Source organism: Athene noctua, chromosome 2 (assembly GCF_965140245.1).
Source record: "Athene noctua chromosome 2, bAthNoc1.hap1.1, whole genome shotgun sequence".
Lineage (NCBI taxonomy): Eukaryota > Metazoa > Chordata > Aves > Strigiformes > Strigidae > Athene > Athene noctua.
Window position 1 is genome coordinate 155,011,063 of NC_134038.1, and position 22,427 is coordinate 155,033,489.

Below are 22,427 nucleotides of genomic sequence, written 5' to 3' on the forward strand. Positions count from 1 at the left end.
TAATGGTTTTAAACTGAAGGAGGTAGATTCAGACTAGATATAAGGAAGACATTTTTTATGATGAGGCTTGTGAAACACTGGAACAGCTTTCCCAGAGAGGTGGTTGGTGCCCCACCCCTGGAAACATTCAAGGCCAGGTTGGATGGGGCTCTGAATAACCTGATCGAGTTGAAGATGTCCCTGTTCATTTCAAGAGGGGTCGGACTAGATGATGTTTAAAGATCCATTCCAACCCAAGCTAGTGTATGATTCTATTTTTAAAGGCTAAATCATGAAGAATGTAGTATTCTTAATACTGGTGACTGATACTCAAATATTCTTTAAGAGGTAAAAAAATGTCATGAATTTGCTTTAGATGAAAAATGGTCTGTCTCTGGAACTATGGGGAACACACCAGCAGCTAAAATGTCTACAATAATGCCAAGGAAATCTGGACTCCAGTTTTCAATGGACAAACTGGAGTATAATGGGACAGGTATACTCCATCTTTAACACCTCATGCTTTGCCATCAGACAGTGCTTAAGAAAGCCAAATTTAAGATGGTCTTTCTTACAAGACAACCAAGGGCACAGAGGAGACAAAATTTGCTCTCTTACATTTCAGCTGACTAATCCCTGTTTACCATCATTATAGAAACTATAAGCACTCACACAATTTTGATTAAGCAAAAAGGTTTTGGTTATTTTATTTTTTTCAGAAAAAAATACCTTTCAAAATAATACATTATAACCTACCAATCCATTTTTATCTTCTTTATAGAAAATATAAGCACTTGTCTAGTTTTAAGTAATACATTTTGGGTTTTTTTTGTTTTTCTAAGAAAAACTATTTTAGTATGAAACTGAAAATAAAGTTTACGACAACCATGTAGTCGAAACTTCTGCAGAAGAAAGCTGAAATGCCTTAGCTATTTTCTCTTCTTATATTAGTCAACCTCATGATGATTTTTTGCCATGATGCACTGTGGACACAGCTGACGAAGCTGAAAAATAAATTACAATGGTAACACATTCTAGAGCTGCATCTATTCACAGGATTTATATTCTAACAATAGAAGTAATAGTGGTAGAAGGCCACAAAAACTCACATCTGAAATATTGAATTTTATACGTACTATGAAAATATGAGCAGGAGCTTTTAAAATCATATAAGAAACTTACGTCATGCAGAATTTCAGCTAATATCTTGCATGCTACTGTACTAAGACAATAATACTGAACTGTCTATATAAATTTTTAGAAACCAGCAGGGGGGTGGGGAGGGTGGAGAACACACTGGTCTTAATCCCAATCCCAAAATCAGCAGGAAATGTATTGCTTTGTAAAATAAACTGTTGTACATTTTCTTTTATCAGGACACCAGACTCCTAATCTCTCATCACAGCACAAGGTGGCAACACTGCACCATCTGTTCTTCCAGGACAAAACCACTAAGCTTTCATTTTACTTAACAATGGAACAGGTAGGAACAGCATGCACCATGTCTATATTTTGACAGCTTTGTGACAGTCATTTCAAAGACAGCATGTAACCTGTCAGCATGCATGAAAACCTCAGCATCTTCACTGGCACTATGCTCAGAACAAATCAAAGTCAGCTCGGGCAGAGTGAGCATTCCCTTCATCACCAAATTTGTACTCTCCAGTCTACCTTCCGTCACCTGGTACGACCTTGAGCATGCAGATATGCTTCGCTGTAAAAACAAAAGCTTCTCAGGTTGCTTTTATTCCTTCCTGAGGCCAGACTACTCACAGCAGTATCACAGAAACATATAACCTGTTCAAGAGAAACCTAGCCTCTGACATCTACAATATGTCCTCTGTGAAATGGTGAGAACAAAGCAAAAATGGTTACGTTAAATTAATATATTAATATTACTGTAACACCTAAGAGACAGCTATTACTGTTTCTGCATTTAAGACTACAAAGAATGGTCCCAAAAGTCCATTTAAAAGTGTTGCCTTGTCTTACCTGCCTATAGAGTCGAGATACGGAAGACCAGTCTTCAGTACGCTTTCTATAGTCGGACATTTTAGGCCATACAACTACTTTGGTAGTTCAACTGCAAGGGAAGCCAGTATCTAGTAGTCTTCAACTAAAGATAGTCAGAATTGCTCACTACTCTCTCAAATACAGATGCCATAGCAGGGTATTAGAATACTGTCTGGAGATTTCTAGGTATCCCAGCCATACATCCAGAAGATTATAATATACAAATACAAAGCCAAGTTCATCTTCAAAGAAGGGGATAAATTGATCTTTTCCTTTTCTCCTGTCTGTTGATGACTCCCAGCACTTCATGCTCTTGTTTGTTTACGCATCTATTCATATCTACCTTGTGAAATCCATCAGTGTGTTTAAGATGATGATTTATAACATTAATATTTCTCTGTATGCTATTATATATATGGCAGCAAAGACTTTTCTTATAGACATCATGAAAGCAAGCTAGCCCATGGGAGGTTTTGTATGTTAGAAATAGATAGATCTAAAGAAAAAATACTGCTTACATGTTTGAGTTTCAGACAACCCTTGCTGCTAGCTAGAAGAATCTCTATGAAAAGTCTTACAGAAAATTCCCTGTGTAGGTTTATCATACTGAAAGCTCTATAGACAACTAACTGGTGAAATAGGATTTTAGCTCAAATGCACTCCAAAACCTCTGACAGTGCTTTGTGTATATGTAAATAGTGTCATAAAAGCAAAGTTAAAGGACAGAAAGGCTATACTTGAAATTCTCATATATATGAAAATTTGAGAAAGAGGGCAGGAAAAAAGCTCAAACACATAAGAAGCTATAACACTTTTCTTATTTATGAAGCTGAATGCTAAATAATTACCCTATTAGTATGTTTGGGAAGCATATGAGGAGATGAGTATACAATCAGAAATGCAACTCTCCCTCTTCCTTCCCCCTAAAAGAGAGCAAGGAGGTCACTTTGTGTCTTTTACAGCTATAACCTGGAAAAACACTGTCTACACTTTGAAATTAATTTCTCACTCACAAGTCAAGAAATGCCAGCACCTGTAGAATTAATCAGTCCCTTAGCTAAAAACCTTGCCAGGCAATTCTGCTGGTAGCATTAAAGAAGTGACTGGCTTCTTTTGTGGGACCAAACACACCATATTGCTCATCCTTGGTAGCAAAGGTTTTCTTGCTGAACACCTAGTCCTAAATGAGGTGATTCTGTTAGCAGACGGGAGGGAGTCAGAGCAGCTGTCTTCACACCAGCTGTCAAGCAGATTTTGTTGCTGTAGCGCAAGTCACCACCCTTCTGCCTCACAGCTATGCTGCAAGGAGTCTGATCATTGTGGGCACACACAGTAGTGAAAGAGGGAGGGGGAAACAGAAAAGGATGGTAGTGAACTGTTACAGAAGCTTATAACTAGAGGACAGTTCCATAAGAGGAACAGTTGTGCAGTGAACTAATAATTAAACCAGGTTTCCTACTCTCTCCTGTGTCAATGAATTAAACTACACTAGACATCAAAGTGTATTTCCACCTTTTCCTCTGTAAGGACAGAAACAGCTTTCCTTCTTTCCCCAGCTGCTTATTTTTGTGAAACATATGGAAATTTTTTTTTCCCCAGTTTTCTGCTTCTCTGTCAACTCTGATGGAAATTAGCCAGTACATTCAAAAGTCATTAGAAACAGGGTTGGATTCTCACACAAAGCAGGTTTACAGTAAATAAACGCATTTCCTTTGTAAAACAGACCAAGGATCTTTTCTCTTCCATCTCCCATTTGCTGAAAAGGGTTAGAGAAAAAACTCTTGACAAGAAAAAGAAAGGACAAGATTCACCTCACCAAAGGAAGACCCCAAAGTAGGACAAACAAGTCAACACCTAAAAGTACATACCTATTTCTGTCCTCTGTGTACAAAGTCTAGGGAGACTAAATCAGACTTAAACACGCGCTGTGCAGGAATCTGAAGTGAAGCGAGATGTATCCCACAGCCAGGATGCCAGCACTATGCTTCCTCTCCTGAAGGATTCCCCCAGCCCCTGACCCACCAACAAGCAGATGAACCCATGAAATTTGCTTCAATCCTGTTTGTTATTGTTCAGCACTGACTGATGTTAAGAGGAGTGGCAGCTCTCCTTCCTACTCTGCTGCTACTGCTCCAGTCACTCTGAGGAGACAGACTCAGCACATGAAAAAGTTAGAAAAGCCAGAATCTTGCTTAAATGGCCTGTATTTATAGGGTTGTTTATTAGATAGCACATGAGCTATCCAGCGCTATCAAGTGCTTATAAACTCATCTGGTTTGTTGAACAGACTTAACTTTTCAACAGGATGCTTTATGTAAACAATATCTAATACAGGTGTTCACAGCCAATTAGCAGCAAGGTGAAAATGGAACAGGTACGATCTGCTTTCCCTTAGGGTTTGGGTAACACTGATCTCCTATGACAAAATACCTACGAGCTGGGGGCCGGTCTGTCCTTGAAAAATATTTTCTGTCAGAATGGGCAACATGATTATTTCAGTGCTACACAACTTTGTCACTGCCCAGCAATCTCTGTTTTGCAGTGCTGTGAACTAAATGTGGAAACAACCTGAACAGACCTGTATCTTGCCTCTCTTTACTTACCTGCATCACTGTGATGATTACATATTATAGAGGGAAATGAAACATCTGGTCTCAGGTGTTTCGCACGCACTAGCTTATTTTCAACAAATAAGGAGTGGAGGCTGGGTCATAACTGAAAACCAGCTTCTGGAAAACGCTCTGCAGTTCTAAGTGGAGTTTTGTTCTAATGGCAAAACAAGGCATGAAGGCAGGGCCTACAAGCCTACTTCTTCTTGCAAACAAGCCACTTGCACTCACCATCATTTATTTACACACAGACCACATAGCAAGTGTTTTCATCGGACTGAGCAGGATACATAGCAAGACCCAGTATAGATGTTATTAGTTAGTCAAAAGGTTTGGGAGCAAACTGTTCAGGCCCAGCCTTGTTCAACCTCTGCAACAGGCTACACCTGACGCTTTTGTCCAGAAATACACACTGATTTCTTCCCAAAATTAATTCCCTTAAAGAACTGAACGGCACATAGGACTAAATCATCTACTACCTTTTTTTCTGGCTAACTATGATCTTCCACCAGCAGATCAAATCTGATTTGTTAGAGACTGGCAAATATTTGGTATCTCTCTATTAGGAAATTTGGAACCCTAGTACAAGACAATTAGCAAGGGAAAGTTGCTTACTGTTACTGTTCTACAATGGGTGTCTTGTCAAGTGTCAATACTGCAAACATTTCTATGCACATTCACACATGTGAGTAACTCTGTTGACTTCAGTGCTGGATGCAAAGAATGTAGCCTCAGAAATGTGATGGAAAAAAGAACTATTCTCTTTGGCATGAAGTTAGTATTTGAGCTGACTTTAGAGCTGTGTTTCACCGAAACACTCATATTTTGCTGTCAGATTATTTCAAACAACTGCATCATACTTCTGCTCCTAAGAAAATAAATTGTCACAAGATAGCAATCACTACAGTAGAGGACTAGCACAGCAGTCTGCAGAATGTGTGACTGCAGTAGACAAGAAGTGCACTAAATAAATAAATTAGTAATTTTAATAAATTTTGGTCTGCAGGAGATGCTTTATGATTCAGTTCATTCTTTTTGAAAAAAAAAAATCATCCTTGCATACCTAAAAGTCAGATGCTAAGTAACAGACCTGTTTTCCAAAAAACATACAAATGCTCACTACCCCTGAAAGACAGGTCACACTGCTATCTGCAATGCATAGCAGATCTACGTGAAGTGAACTCTAATGGTAATTTCACTTCAAAATTGTACCCATTTTTCCAAACAGTCCTGCCACAGTGCAATATCTCTGCATAGTATTTGCTTAAAAATATTCAAGGATCAATAACTAAAAGGAAAATAAATTCAACTCCTGCACATGTGCAATGTGTTTGCCCATACTTACCAAAAGATTCTCTGGTTTGAGGTCCCTGTGGACAATGTTCTTGCTGTGAATATAAACCAGTGCTTCACACAGGTCAGTGATCATGACAGCAGCATCATGCTCTGTGAACTTCACACTTTCTATGATTGCATCAAATAAGTCCCCTCCTGGGACATACTCTAGGATAAGGTAGATCTCAGCTTCTGTCTCGTACACTTCAATTAAGCTTACTATATTGGGATGAGAGAGACTCCTGATGATCAGAATTTCACTTTCCATCATGTCCTCTTTCCCCTTCAGCTTGGATTTATCAACAATTTTCATGGCATAGATCTGATTGGTATCACAGTGGCGACATTCCTTCACCACTGCAAAGTTCCCATCCCCAATAGTTCTGCCAATCTCATAGTGTTTTTCCACATCGGTCCTGTTTTTAATGGCATACCTACGACTTGTGTTTTCCAATCCCTGAGCCTTGTTTTCTTCTTTATTCACTCTGCGGTCCCCTGTTTTTTCTCGTCGTGTCATGTCACTCTCTCTACATGTGATATTCCCCTCTCTTCTAGCACTCTCTTCTTTAGACCTTTGCCCCTCTCTGCCCTCCCTATGTATTTTAGATGGTTTCTCAGCATCCCTTGGAGTGTCCTTCTTTAGCCAACCACTTTGGTTCATTACACAGCTACTTCCATTCTCTTCCTTTGCTTCATGAGTCAGCTGCAGCCCCTCTACAGCATTCTTCTTGATTTTTATTACTTCCTTCCCATGGTTTTCATGTTTCTCCACATCCCTTTCCTTCTCAATGCTCCTTTTATGCTTCTCCAGCCCTTCATTAACGTTCCTGTGTAGAGGCTTCCACGTCCTCCTACAGCCACTATCTTTCCAACCAACTTCCTCGCCTTCCAGACAAGTTTCTGAAGATTTTCGGCAATTCCTGATTTTTGCATTTCTTTCTACATGGTACCTCTGACATGCGCCTGAGTTCAGATCTCTGTTCTCAAATGAGGCCTCAGCCTGCCTTTCCCTTTGTAACTTTTGCCTGGCCTGCCTTTCCTGTTCACACTTCTCACACCTCACCACCTCCTCTGAACTCTCTTCTAATCCGTCCTCAGAACTCCTCTCATGGTTAAGGTATCTCTCACTTTCTCGGGTTTTTCTAGAAGGCTTCACTCCTTGCTCACTACCCCAGCTCTCTCTAGTCCACTTTTTTTTGGTTCTCATTTTTTCCTCTTGCTTTGTTTTGGCTTGACTTTTTCCTTCATGTCCAGCTACCAGTTTGGGAGACATGCTATTGCTGCAGTTCTTGGTAATTTCGGTCTCATCAAAGCCACTGTCCACTTTTGAAGCCTTGTCATACAGCCTGCTCTTCAGTTTTTGGGACTGCTCCTCATTCTGCTGAATGGCAGCACTGGCAGCATAAGGATTTTCAGGATAAAGTTCTTGTAATACCACTTCCAGGTTCTTCAAAGTGAGGGGCTCCCTGCCCATAGCTATGAATGCATCACCTTCCCTGAAGAAGTCAGAAACACTTCGGATTTCTCTCCCTCTCAGATTATAAAGCTTTCTCACGCGGTCATTCTTCCAGCGTGGAAATCCCAGAGCTTCCGAAATGTCAGCCATCAGCTGTTCAAAGGTCTGGACTGATCTCCTGTTGAGAAGCAATGTTATCCTTCTGAGTGTGCGCCCACCAGGTTTCACCACTGTAATAATCCTTGGCTTCACAGGACTGTGCTCTGAATGTATTGTGTGAAAACCATTGCGGGGATTAAAAAATGGGGACCTATGACTGCTTTCACTCAAACATGGTTTTCCATAGTTTCCATGACCAATGGGAGGACAAGTCCCTTGTAGCTTCCTTTCTTTTACTTTTGAGCTTGAATTGTGTGATGAATGGTCAAACAATCCTCGGCATCCTAAGGCGAACAAAGAGCAGGCATATTATTAATTTTGCACCATCAGATCTTTCTAAGTAACAGTTTTTCTACATGTCAGTGTATGTAAGGGTAGGTCAATTCAATGCTTATAAAGAACTCTAACTGTCACTAAAGAAGTAACTTCACATACACGCAACTACAAACATTTTCCAGCTTGTGAGAAAATATAAATATACTTTGTGACAGAGAAATGCTTTTTAAAAAGGAAAAACATTGGAAACAAATAGATCCTTATTCTAAATTCTCCCATCTCCCAGAAAGTGTCAAAAAATGGGGTTACTTCTGCCATCTGCATCCAGATTGTTTAGCATTCTCTTATGTACCTGCCATGAACTCACTCAATTCCTTTCTGAACCCAATTACAATTTTGGCCTCTGTAAAGGCTGTGGCAGCAAGTTCCACAATTACATTGTACAAAGTAAAAGAAACTAATCACTTCTGTTTCAAAATTGCTACCAGATGGCTATGTGTGTGCAACCTTATATTCTTATAATTACCTCCTCTTCACTTTCCCTGGACCGTTCATTTAGTTTCTAGACTTCTATAATAAATTAATGAGATTCTTTTTTAAAAGCATTACTTTTGCTGTAATTTTACAGCAATTTTATAGTACATTTAATAGTAATGTAGCTTAAATTTTTCCCTTAAAGAAAGGCCATCTTAGTTTTGTTGGATAACTGGAGTCCTGGTTTTCCAGTATTTTGGTTTGACTTTTTAATTTCAAAAATTATGTAAAATCACACAAAGTTCTGAATATCCTCTAGGATAACAGTTAATCCGCTAGGATTAACAGTTTTTCGTCTGATACTTCATTTTAGAAGACCAACCAAAGAAAACAGCACCACTCATTACACGTAACTCTGAAAAGGAAGAACTGAAAAGATAACGCATGGTTATGGACAAACCAACCTAGAACATAATTGACTGTTTATAAACACAGCAATAAGCTAAGTATAAAAAATATCCACTTATAATACTCTGATTTCTTGTACTTATTAAGATTAAAACTTAATTACAATGCAATTCTTTTCAGCCTCAAGAAATAAACTTTCAGAATGAGATCACAGAGTGCTTCCAACTCCATTTAATAGTCTTGCATTTCAATTGGGAACAAACATTTAATATATAACAAGACCAAACCAAAAGAACGCAACCAGAATGATTACTGAACCATTACAAGGAAATTCCCATACACAAATGGCTTATATCCCAGAGAATCACAACCATTTTCATACGTTACTACAATGACATAGTCACAGTGCATGAGCAAATCCACAAAGGAAGATCTGCGCATATGAGCGTTCCTCCTGGTGTCAGGGTTCACACACATGTGTTCAAGAGTTCTGGCAAGCTTAAGCCTACTACATTTTGGTTTTCAGCTGCTGAAAAGCCATTTTCAGTATTCCGAGCTATGTATTTTTATTTGTCCTTTTCATCAAGGCATAATAGAGTGAAGAGGAAATACGCCTCCTCACCTAGAACAACAAACAAAAGGGAAAACTACAACAACTGCTGCAGCATTGATTTGCTCTGCCTCAAAAATAGCACATTCAAAAGGCCAGGGTTTGAGTAGGGAAAGAACACGAGGAGGCACTACTACAGACCTCTGCTCCACTGTTGGCTTCGTTCGATGTACGGTAACGGACACTGCTTAGTTGTTAATAATCTCACCAGCTCAGTGCTGTGTGCCCCCCCGCATGCCCCTTAACTCTTGGCTTCATTTTCTTCCTCTGCCAAATGAGACAGATCCTTCTTCTCCAAATAAATATCACAAAGAAGCCCAGCTGCCAGCATGCTGGTTGAAGACGTAAGCATTATATAAGAGCTACGTGTGACTAATGCTTGGTGGTTGTACAAGTTATTTCTGTCTTCATTTTGCTTTTTAAGGATGATCTCTTGTTATCAAGAGATGACTACATATGTGCTAGTGATTTTTCAGCAATCAGATATTTACATTCTACCCAGAATAAAGCCTACTGTGAATGGGGAAAAAACAAAACAAAACATTCAGATGTAATAATAGTTCTCTGAAATCTAAATCAACTCCAGAACATGTTGGTTACCAGGAACTGCCAAAGCTCTGAATTTAATCAACATATCCAGATTCTTTTGTACCCGCTGTCATCAAAGCATTATCTTGTTTATGGGAACAGTGCATGACATTTTTCCCGTTTATAATCTTGGCACAACAAAAAAATGCTGCACTAATAATGACATTTCCCACAGATTATGTTTCTCCCAGCTATGCCACTATTATCACACCTTTCTATAAACCATTCATTTCGAGTGCCTGGCTGCACTGTTGATTGTTTCAATTACCCAAACATCAATTATGTTTCCTTTCTTCACTAAATCAGCTAAGCTTTAAGCAGAAACCAAGTTTCTTTTTTCATTCTATAACTAATGGAATAAGAGCAGTTTCATGTAATTATTAGGAACAATCCAGGAATGTGTTTTTGTGCTTTTTAAACTGGCAATAATATTGCATATTTTTCTAAGATGAAAAGGGAAGTTACATGAATGCGTAAATCAATGCATAAAGGAATTTCCTAATGTTCTCTGAGAAAAAGGAAAGTGTCAAATTTTGTTAAAGTGGTGGTCACAATGACTATATATTACATAAAATAAAAAATTAATTTCAATAGCCTGTTACAACTATTTCAGTCATACTTTCTGTTATTTTCCAGTTATGCTATATTTAACTGATACATATGAAACAAGCCTCAATCTGTCAGGAAAGTGCACACACTTAAAGCAGCATTTCGAGAAAGCCTTCAAAGGTCACACACGTACACAAATCCTATAGCTACAATTTTTATTGCCTCAAAATCTTGTTTCCATATTTATATACAAGTGGGAGAGGGAGGAAGAGGGAGGTGGGATCAGAAACATACTTCAATGAGTCTGAGTACTGGCAAATTATACATCAGAGAACAAAATGTGGTTTTTCTTTTACTGTCTTACTGAGAACTAATGATTATTAAAGATATATATTTCTTATAAATGTTAGTATGGATGGATGGATGTATCTGTCTTTTTATCTGTATACACATTCATCTATATATGCCTGTGTATCACAAGTATCAATATATAGGATGATGCAAAGATTAAGAAGGCAGAAGACTGTAGGGGAGCAGCATGGCTGAGGCGGCTGCTGAGGACTGTTGCTGTGGAAGGGCAGGGGTAATGCAGCACGGCTGGTCAAGGGAATCATGCGTGCCACCTAAGCTGTGCACGTGGGCACAGAAGAAAGAAAAATGGGACTCGCAGAGTAATACAGAGCTCCAGATGATGAAGACATGGTGGTCTTGTAGGGTTAACAATCACACCAAGTCTCTAGAGAAGCAGGGAGGATGGAACAAACAAAAATTTGAGGACTCAAACACGTAGCAGGAACAAGAAGTGTAGCACCTATTGATCAGAGCACAAGTGCTCCCTGGAGAAAAAATGCTTGCTGCAGGGAGCACAGCTTCTGTGGCTCATTTTTAAAAGCCAATTTGCAAACCATTTGTGATAGTCACAGTCAATCCCACTGAGCGGTGGGTGGGGGGGGGGAGGCATAGGGGGAAACTGCAAAAATTCCTCGTGAAGACCCTTCCTTGTAGGGTTTTGACTCATACTCTGGACCTGCAGTCAAATAAAGCAAATTCAGAAGACTTAAGCTCTGAATAAGGTGTGTATACAGAGCTTCTACCAATCTATATCTTAAGGAATTGCCTGGCTACACCCTCTGCAACAGCAGAGAAATGGGGTTTGCCAGAGGTTACCTATTCTTGCAATTGAAAATGCACTGCTGCCATTTGTCCTTCAAAACTTATCTCTTCCCTTGACTCGTCTAAGTTTTTGTTCATTAATTAAAAATTGCCCACTCATCTTGCATTCCTTCTTGGTTCTCCTGCTTGAGATCACAGTTTCAGTAATTAAACGAATAGTTTACTCAGCAGCTAATTCTGCTACCAAGTCACAGGTTGAAGTGGAATTCAATTTTTACAAAGAGTATTACAACACAATTTAAAACAGAAGACAACACTGAAATAGAATCTAGCTATGGCATTGCTTTCTGTGAATAAAATGATGTTATTTAAGCCCTGCAGTTTCTTTAGAGGGCCTTGGATTAATGTGAAAGCCTCCACTTTCCATGAAAACTCCCCAAAACATTAGCCGCATTCTTCATGCAAGTAAAGTTGTACATGACAGAAACTGTGTATCTAGGCATTATTTTAATATATTAGTCCAAATATAGCATAAACAAAATACTGTTTCAAACAGGATGGGAAAGAATATCACCAAAAATGTCTGTTTCTTCCTTAAGCCCCAGCAATTCCTGCTGAGGGCATGCAAAACAAAGACCATAGAAAAAAAAAAATCCTATCTTAACTGGAACCCAAAACATTCCATTTATGTCAAAGCATCAAGTATCTTGAAGTACTTAAGGGTGAAGAATGCTCTAGCCTTTAACTCAGAGCAGCCAAGTACGGAGTTCACACAGGTTACCAGTGTGCATCAGCAGTCAGCTCCAGGATGCAGTCTGAGTCCTCTAGAAGTATGTCATCTTGATCTCCTCTTCCTGCTGTAAATTATTAAATGTTGCAACTTTCAGGGCTAGGGCACATTGTTAGTGCCCAAGACTGAAGCAGTAGTGTGGCAAGACTCAACGAACTAAATTAGTTATAAGGAAACAAAATATGATCACAGGCATCCTTTTACAGCAAATAAATTTTACATGGGCATTATTTACATTCCTACTGTTGGAAACACTACAGGTGAATTTTTCTCTAAAGACCCATAGCTGTAGCACCCTCTCTTTCTTCCCCTCCCTGCCACGCATCTTAGGGCAGAGATTTTGTTTGAGGCAGGACTGATGGTTATTTCAGCAGCAAAGAAAGGCAGTCCCACTGTGTCAGTTTTGTTCACATAAAATCCTGAGTAGAAAAAGAAAGTCAAATTTCACAAGGCCTGGATTGAGACAGTGCCAAACGTAGCAGGACAGTCCCTGCTAGTTCCAGCCTGAGCAAGCTCCAAAGGCTCACAAAGCTCAGAGGTATGGCAGACCCTGAGGACACCAGCATGCTTCAAGCCAAGCTTCAAAATGTCTTTTCCACTGTAACAGGTTTAGTAACTGCTAGAGGAGGGTCAAGCACCAGAACCGAGAAGACAGCTTGTGTCTCCATCTTCTTGGCAATCCCAGAGCTGTTTAATTCAGACAAAAGTAGACAGAGCAGACCATGAAGGAAAGGAAAATCTGAAAATGGGACATTCAGAGGTATTATGCAAGCCATTTCAGTGGGAGGTCAATGTCTGGGTGCTTTCGAAAACCCCACCAGCTGTCAGGACGAGAGAATGAAGTTAGTAAGAAAAAGTGGAAGGTGAGCAGTTGAATCCAAAGTCTGAGATTCAGTAAAGGCGGCTAGGCTTCTCACACGGAGACTGAGAGTCACTAACGGAAACAGAGGAGATTGGAAATGGCTTGTCAGAAGGGAGACTGGAAGAAAACATGGAACACAGGGATTTTGCTACCAAAGGAAACACCGTACAGAGACAAACAATCAGGGCATTGGGAGAAGGGGGTCACTCTGTCCTCCCATGTGTTATGGAAGACAAATTGGCCCAGCAAAGAGACAGAATTCGAAATTTCTTATAAAACAGGCTATGGCAAAGGGATTAAAAATTGAAGTTGATTGGGGAAATTCCAAGGAAAGACACAATATAGTAGGAGCAGGGAGAGGGAGCTGGAAATTTCAGGGAGAGAAGAGGAGGGCTGGGAATAGGAGAGGGAACTGAAAGGGGCATTGCCTTGCTGGTATCACGGCCCAGAATCCAGCCAGCACATAGCAGGGCCAGACACTGACACTGAAAAAGGAAACCTAGGGAAGAATTGACAAGGAGGGTAAGAGAAAAGAATTTAAAAGAGGGTCTGCGACAGACTGCAGGAAATGGAGCAAATAGGCCCATAGTTAGACACTGTCTGATAGCAGTTCCTATGAACTTTGATACTGACTGACAGCAATTTCTATGAACTTTGCTGACACAGCGGCCAGCAGCAGATGGAGACTGTAATAGGGTAGCAGTAAAATGTGAAGGTGAGAAAAAAAGCAGGTTGGGAAGTCAGGTTGGATGATGAACTTGGGCAAAGGGATGGGATTGGGAGCCAGCAACAGAACAGTCCTCACATGGTCTGTTCCTTTGCAGCTCTTCATAAGGATATCTACCTGCTTTTGCTGTCACTTAACCATATTAGTTCACCTTGATTTTTCTTTTTTGAGGAACAGGAAAAACTACATGCACAAACAGGTGACAACATTATGAGAACATTACCAAGGTCATCATTAAGACAAGACAAAATTAAAGTTATCAGCACGATTTGAATTCACTTCCTCCTTGCATACAAGGTCAGAAAAACTGCATGGACTTCTAAACTCTGTCTACTCCAGGGTACAGTAGATCCTCTTTTCAGCATCAGGACTGTGCCGTAAAAAACCCTGTAATTAGAAGAACTGAAAAGTGTGTGGTGAAAGAACACAGGAAGAAGAATAGTTTCTCTGAGTAAGGCAGTACAGCTCTGAAAAACTGGATTTTCTCTCAACCAATTCCATAGAATTTCAAAGCAATCAATTTAATCTAGATTTCTCAGAGAGGATTACATTCTGGTGGCCAAAATGAGACCTGATCCACAAACCTGCTCAGTGCTCACAGCTGCAAGAGAATATACTGGAAGAGGTACTTCGGACACAACACATAGAAAATTCTAGGTCATCCCAAAATTCAGGACCTGGACATCTCAAGTTGCATTCTTCCCCAAATTAAAGTGCTTTTGACTTTATTTTTTTTTTCACCTTCATGGGGGGAGCTGGACAAGAGAGGGCCAGGACAGGCTGCAAAGGGGTATGCAGTTCATGCCCTCCCTTTACAGGTGTCACAGAGATGCTAATCCATGTTTGTTACTATAGCAATAACCATGATGGAAAAGCCCACAGGTTAATAAGCCTGCATTAACAGCAGGGTTCAAAACGCATGCAGTGAAAGGCACGAACAGCCAGGGTAAAGAGTAAGTAGATGCTCATTAGGTAAGCTTTGTCTATTGTATGCACTGATGGAGCCACCACAGACCCTGGGGGGAAAAAGCCGCATTTGATAGTGTAATGTTTATAATATCTTAATGCACAGAAGCACAGGCTGGGGAGACAGCACTGCTAATAAATAGTCATAAAGGCTTGACTTTGTAACGTGAATAATGTTAGATTATAAGTACCTGGCCTTGTAGAAATACATTTTTTTTTATACATTGAACAGATACATCGAACAAATCATATGTGTTCAGAATACATTTGACAGTCAGTAAATGGTATTATAAACATGATTTACTAAAACTAAGTACAGTCTAAGTATTTTTAGAAGACCAAAGTGTATTTTATCCAATTACATTAAAAAAAAACAACTCATCATGGTATTTACACTAATTCTTATTTGCATTAGCTACTGGTGCAGAAGGAAAACAAAGCCACGTTCATATTACAAACGTGAACAGCTTAAATCTTTCCGGAACAGTTTTAATACTGTCACAATGAACAAAAATGGATTTTTTAAAAATTATTAATTTCTATAACATCATTTCTGCTACCCTAATGGGCACCTCCAGTCATACTTATGCCAGCACATCCCATGTCCAATTTGCACTAGTGTAATGGAGATCAATCGCTGACCCAATCTAACCCAATTTGTAGAAACCAAAAATCACTCAGCAGCTTAGGCAGTATTCTAAGTTCACAAAAGAAAACCTAATTTGGGCTCATCTACCAAAAGGAAGAAAAATCACCACAACAATATCTCTATCTCATAAATGTACAGTTTTAGCCCTAAAAGATCCTATAAAATTAGTATGACAGGACTCCAAGTTCATTATCTTTCATAATTTCACATCAAGCATGCTTAAATTCACAGGCAATATTATTTTTCCTTTCACTGTCAGCCCTGCAAACTCAGCTGTGTGTCAAGTTGTGTTCCTTCTGTCCCATACGTCACCAACAGAACTAAAGTTTCTCCCGGCCAAATACGTCTGGTACTATTAAGTGCGTGCCAAAGTGTCAGCTGCGAGGAAAGAAAACGTCCTTAGTGGCTTGTCCTAGAGTACAGGAGTACGGGAGATGCACACCTTTGTACCCACTCCCTGACTTCATAAGGACAGGCAAGACAACATCAAAACTTTGCATCGTGCACCATATCTTCAATATCTACGCTTTTTATTTTAAGAATAAACATCCATTATGTCATGCAAACTGGAAACTAAAGATCTCCAAATCCTTCAATCCCATGAATGCCCATCCTCAGTCTTCCTCAGTCTTTCACTCTAGAAAGAAAGAACGGACTCTACTTCCTTTTCCCCGCTGGTTTTGGGACACAGACCTCTGAGTTTATGGGAGATCCTAGAAGGCAAAGAATACCAGAGCAGCTAAAAAGCAGGGAGATGTAGTAGCAAAGGTGTCCCCAAGACGGGAAGGCCTGTCTGGAGGGAGAGCCTAGGTAGAAAACCATGCAGCTGGCTGGACTTTAGCAGAGGGAGGGAGCGAGCCTGAGGGATGCCCTCACTGGATCCCTCGCTATGGCTAGATAAGCTCTGGATTTTTCCATTCTGAGGATGGGTGGTGCCTCCGTGTCACCCCCAGCCGCACTGTGGGTGCCATCCTGCAGTGAAATGCATGTAGGAGGCTCAGCATGCAGCAACATGTGACCATATTTACTGTATGAGAACCACAAGGGATAAATAACATTTAGCAGCCACCTTTCCTTCTTTCTCCTCAAAGCAGATAAACTCAGGGTTTTCCTTGCTTCTCTCTCACTCCCCTCTCCACTTTGTTAAGTGTTCAGAGTCACTTTGCAGCCTGCCCTGGCCCTCAGTTGTCCAGCTCCCCCCGTGAAGGAGCAGCTGGGTCCAGATTGCTGCAGGGCAGCCTGGTTTGCTCTCCGAGTGTTACGGTCCCTTTTCCAACCTTGCAACAGTGGTTGGACAAAACTTACCTTCCCAGGCACTCACCTCCTTCCCTTGCAGGCCCACGGCCATCCCACTGTACAGTTTAGGATTTTCTAAATCAAGCCATTTGTAATAAAAAAAATAAAATATTTACAGCAAACACAGATGGCTATTGCCATGTGTTAGTGTTAAACTGAGCTGAATCACCCCCAGAGTAGCAGATGAAGGTAAAGATTTCATGTAGTCTGGTAATGACTCACAAGTGCCATAAATTATTTTTTTTAAATTTTTTTTTTTTTTTTGAGCAGAACCCCACTTTCATTATCTTCTGACATTTTAAGGGTAGCAAATTAAAAAGCGAGCATAAAGAAAGCCCTTTAAAGAAGTATACAGATGCATAATCTGTAAAGACTAAGTAAAATGTAAGACTGCACGTGAAATGAATCAGTGCCTTTGGAGGTGTGAGGCTCAGTTTAAGTTGTTACCCTGCATAAAACCAAAAAAAGAGTATTATGAAACTGCTCATTTATTTAATTTCTTTCAAAGATGACAGGCTGTGTATTTTATTGGGAACAGCCATGTCTGTGTTACGCAGTTTGACAGCTTTAGGGTCTGCCCCAGAAACCAGGGCAGTGAGCTCTGCAGTCCAGAACCTTCCATCAAGAGTCTTTCAGGAGAGGGATAGAACTGACAGAGGGAAACAAAAACATCTTACACAACTGTGATATTTGCCAGGATCCATCTGGCAAAGCCCTCCATGTGTTTCTCAGTGCTCAGTGTACAGGGAGTTTCACGTTGATGCTCATGACTCCTGAACTACCCTATTTTTCAAATTAATTATTCATGTTTCATCACAAAGTAAGCTTTCACTGCTTTTTAATCCTGTTAGCCAATGTTGCCTCAGTCAAAGGAGCAGGATTGTGTTTCTTCTTGTGGGAGATTTTATTTGCATTGCTTCCTAAATCTCAACTTGATGACTAATCAGTTGCAACTGAGCAAACCCAGTGAAAATAAGAGAGCTTGCAGAGGTGTCACTGAGGGTTTAATTAGGCTTCTAGATCCTTTATTACCAATAACCTTGTTGCATAACCAAAGCAAAGACCCAGCCATAGTCTGATTCTCCATCTGGTTTGCAAAAGGGTCAATTACCCAAAAGTTTTCTTTGGAAATCTGGCACATTTAAAAGAGGTTAACTTGCATATAAATGTAGGATTCCAAACCCCATTATTACAGAACCACTTTTTCAGAAGAGACTCATGTATTAAAGTGAACATTGCAAAACAAAATGTTTTGCAGAACTTAGAAAATGGGTTTCTCAGGGAAAACTCTAAGCTAATGCTAATTAGACTTAAAAGCATGATGACAAACGGAAAGACCAGGATTTTTCACACCAGACAGTTCTCAGCATTTTCATTAACTACATTACTTGGGGTGACAAGAAAACTAAAAAATTGGAGTATATGTGCAGGCTAGCAATACTGATTGAGTGGGAGATGGTGTTTTCAGAATGATTACTGTGAGTTTCTTCTAAGAATATATGACATAAATAATTGTTTTGCATTCTTACAATGACTTGACTGAGTAAACTAGGCTAATAACAAAAGGAAGATAGTAAACACGCCCGACTTTCATTTGCAGTGAAGGCAAATTAATGAATGCTAGGTAAGATGAACAATTTGCAAGCATTATCAAAACTCCAAATTTACATTAGATCAAATCGATGCAGTAGCTCCCCCTCCTTTTTTTCATTCTTTCCAGTATCTGGCTCACACTCCAAAAGGACAGACCCAGTACCTTGAAAATTAGAAAAACCTGGAAAATAGTATACTGTTAAGAAGGGAAGCGTCACATTCACCTCTTTCAACTACTACATATTCAGCTCTGATCCAAGTTGCACTGAAGATAATTAAAAGATTCACATTACTTTCAGCGAGATCTGAATCAGATCTAACTGAGGCTCTAAAGTCACCATAATGTTCTGATGCTAATTATATTTACAAGAAAATCTATATAATGCCGATTTCAAATGTTGTTAAATGTTTAGGAATCATCATGTCAAAGGAAAAAAGGAAAAGCACTGACAGATACCAACTCATTTTGACCTAGAGCTGTTGGAAAAGAAGGAAGGACCGCCAGCTTCCCTGATAACTACAAAACTATAGATCTTTCTGCAGAAAACAAACTAAGCTAAGTAATCTTAGAAATGGGGAAATGAATCCCACACAACTTCCCTTAGTCACCACATGCTGAAAGTCCCTCAGATGCCAAAATTGTGAAGCTCTGCAGAACATGACTAGAAAAAGCAGCAGCGCAGACAGATACAAAGCATATAGTGACACTACCAGGTAAAGATACATTCAAAACTCAGGTTAGCATGACCAAGGTAATTAACTAGAGTATTAAAAAAGAAAAAAACAAACAAGCACAAAACAATCAAGACAAAGTAACTTTATCACAGCTCAAATTCAGAGGCTTGAACAGCTGCCAACATCTTGAATTAAAACCAAGTTATCTTATCTTTGCTGACAGTTTAAGTCCAATTAACCAATTCAGGTTAATGAACAACAGATGGAGATTTATCAGAAGCTAGCTCTCAGCTAATGTCTCCCAACATCCTACAAAAATTTTCATGGAAAGAATAGTGCCATTTCAGGAGATCCACACCCTGTTACACTACAAGAAAGAGACTAACTCTGCAGGATCGGTTTTATCCAGAGAGCCGCAGGATGGCTTCCTGAGATATAAAATGCAGCCACCTCTTGAGAAGAGCATGACAGAAATGAAATATGGCTGTTATTATTGCAATAATAACCATATTTCTACTGCATAAAGTAGCTGTAATATGTTTTGTAAGCTTGGTTTCACTTGCTGACTGTTTTGGGACTCTGCTGGTTCTCAACATTTCAGAGTCAAGACTGCATTTAGACCATATTAAAAACACAAGTGTCAAGAAGGAAAAGGGGGGGGGGGGGGGGGGGGGCTAAAGAAAAAGTAGACAAGGAGGTGAGAAGACAAACTTGCATGCAAAGATGCATATACATACATTTTCATTTCTATATAAAGCCAGTAGCAAAAGGATGCATGATGATTTGGTTTGGTGATAAACTCTTAGGTTATCCCCTCAAACAATACAGGCTGCAATCCAAATGCTCTGAGGAAGAAGCCAGAATTTTGTTATGCTGTTGAGAGGTTTGTTTTGTTTTTTTTTTTTTTTTAAAAAATGAAGTGTTTCAGTACACTGTGTAGCAAAAGTTTCAGTTTACCGGGTTGTTTCCAAACACAACCTGAAAGCTGGTCCATTGACTCAAACCAGTGGCCCAGCCAGTCCTGCTGACATCGGGTACTGCATGTCCCCCGAAGAAGGCAGAAAACAACGCTGTGCAGTGAAAAGTTATGGAGCAGTTTTCTTATAAATATCTGTTCTGTTATTAAACGGGAGCAAACATAACTGATGCAACCACAGAAGCCAGGGGATACAAGGGCACAAGCGGCATTCTTTGCCCGGGAGGTTTGGCTACCGCATGTCACAGCACCCCCACCTGACACCACAGCCCTCCCCACCCTTTGAGCCTGTAACCCGCATAGCTCCAGCTGTAGTAATTTCCCAGCCGAGGGAAAATTCACCACCCTTAAGTGCGTTTGAGCACGCAGTTGTGCAACATATTTAAAAAATCGCCACATCGCGTGTCATTTACTTTTTTTTTTTTTTTTTTTCAGCGCATCGGTGCTCTCTGAGCAGCCCGCGAGTGTTCACGCCAAGCCAACGGCACCCACAGCGGCTACTAAGAGCGCAAGTTACTTCCAGTCTTCAATTGTGATGGGAGCGCGGGGTAACGCCGCGGAACAGCAAGCGCCGGCTCCACGCTCGGCCCCCGAGGCTGGCTCCTGCCCCTCGCACGGCTGCTGGGGGGTGTCTCGGCCTGGCAAAGGGAGCACAGAGACCCTGACACCCCCCGCCCCCCCCGGTGGAAGCAGCTGGGACCCTCTCCCCGGCTGGCAGCAGCCTCTCGTTCCGCTTCCCACGGGCTGTGCGACGAAACCGTTTCATTAGTTTCCACCACGATACAAAGCGGAGTGTGTGTGTGTGTCTCCTCCTTCATCAAAAATACAAGTGACTGAAGGAGCGCGGTGGAGTAACCAACGCCAGCTTCGCACCTTCGGGGACCCCCTTTTTTAGAAGCCTGTCTTCCTTCCTTCCCTGGCTCCCAAAGCCCCCGTCCCACCGCCCAGCCGGGACGGCTCCTCGCTCCGTCCCTCCCAAGCCGCCCCACCTCTCGCCCAAACGCCACCGACGGCTCCCGCCGCTCCGCGCAGCCCCGCAAGGACCCGCGGAGGAAGTTTCGCCGCCGGAGCCGCCCTCACCCCCTCCCCGGAGCCGAGGCGCGGCGCCCCCAGCTCGCCCCGCTCCTCCCCGGGGCAGGGGGTGCCCGAGGGAAGGGGGCACTCACCCGCGCAGTGGCCGTAGGGGCAGCAGGAGCCCGCGGCGGGGTGGAGCGGGGGCGGCGCGGCGGCCGGCATGGCGCGGGGTCCCGGCCCGGGGGCTGCCCGCTCCGCTCCGCGCCCCACCGCACGGGCGGTCGCTCCGCGCCGCCTCCCAGCTGTGAGGGCAGAGGGCGGGAGGGAAGGAGGGGACCCGGCGGGGAGGCGGCGCCGCGCAACGGCCACGCCAGCGGTCACACCTCCCCGGCCCGCCCTCCCGGGGCAGCCCCGCGCCTCCCCGCCGCCATCTCCTCAGGCGGCGGCCGCCCGCCCCCTCGCCCGCTCTGCTGCCGCCTCCTCCGGCGCCGCAGCCGCTGCCCGCCTTTCCCCGGGGACCCCCTCTGTCAGGGCGCGGCTACCGCGGAGTCCCCGTTTCCCCGCTCCGCCGGACGCCCACCCGCCCGGCACGGGAGTTGGTTGTGCCGTGGGGCTTCACCCGTCCCCGCGGGTGTTCCCCGGGTGGCGGGACGCGAGGCGCGGCTGCAAGCCCCCCCACCCCCGAGTGCAGACAACGTCTGTTGTAGCCCCTTACGTGCCAAGCAGGCTTGGTAAATCGTCCAATTTGCCTTGGATTAAAAAAGACAAGTGCTAAGTGATGTAAAGGGTCTGAATGACAGGTCTCACGAGGAGCGGCTGAGGGAACTGGGGGGTTTAGTCTGGAGAAGAGGAGGCTGAGGGGAGACCTCATCGCCCTCTACAGCTCCCTGAAAGGAGGGTGCAGAGACCTGGGGATGAGTCTCTTGAACCAAGGAACAAGCAACAGGACAAGAGGGAATGGCCTCAAGCTGCACCAGGGAAGGGTTAGACCGGCCATTAGGAAGTATTTCTTTGCAGAAGGGGTTGTTGGGGGTTGGAATGGGCTGCCCAGGGCAGGGGTGGAGTCCCCATCCCTGGAGGGGTTGAAGAGTCGGGTTGACCCAGCACTTAAGGACATGGTGTAGTTGGGAACTGTCAGTGTGAGGTTAACGGTTGGACTGGATGATCTTCAAAGTCTTTTCCAACTTAGTTGATTCTGTGATTCTGTAAATAAAGTGTCTGTTGGACGCATCAACAACTGGTTGCCCATCATCTTCATAAAGTATGAGGAGGTGAGGAAGAGCACAGAGTTAATTTAATCTCCCCGTGCC

The 22,427-nt window shown here is 42.1% G+C and overlaps 1 protein-coding gene across 4 annotated transcripts in view; it reads right to left on the reverse strand.

The window, feature by feature from the left end:
* The window catches only part of DCLK3 (doublecortin like kinase 3), a 52,048-nt gene extending 30,628 nt beyond the window's left edge, over positions 1–21,420 (reverse strand). For 3 of the 4 annotated variants that reach the window (XM_074900784.1, XM_074900781.1, XM_074900780.1), the window contains exons 1-2: positions 21,270–21,420; positions 5,947–7,835 (exon numbers count right to left, since the gene is read on the reverse strand). In XM_074900784.1, the coding sequence (XP_074756885.1) occupies positions 5,947–7,835; positions 21,270–21,339 (1,959 nt within the window). In that variant the 5' untranslated portion in view covers positions 21,340–21,420. Of the gene's footprint in view, positions 1–907; positions 984–5,946; positions 7,836–21,269 lie in introns of those variants that run through there. The other variant, XM_074900783.1, reaches the window with a different exon arrangement.
* Between the last annotated feature and the right edge of the window lie 1,007 nt (positions 21,421–22,427).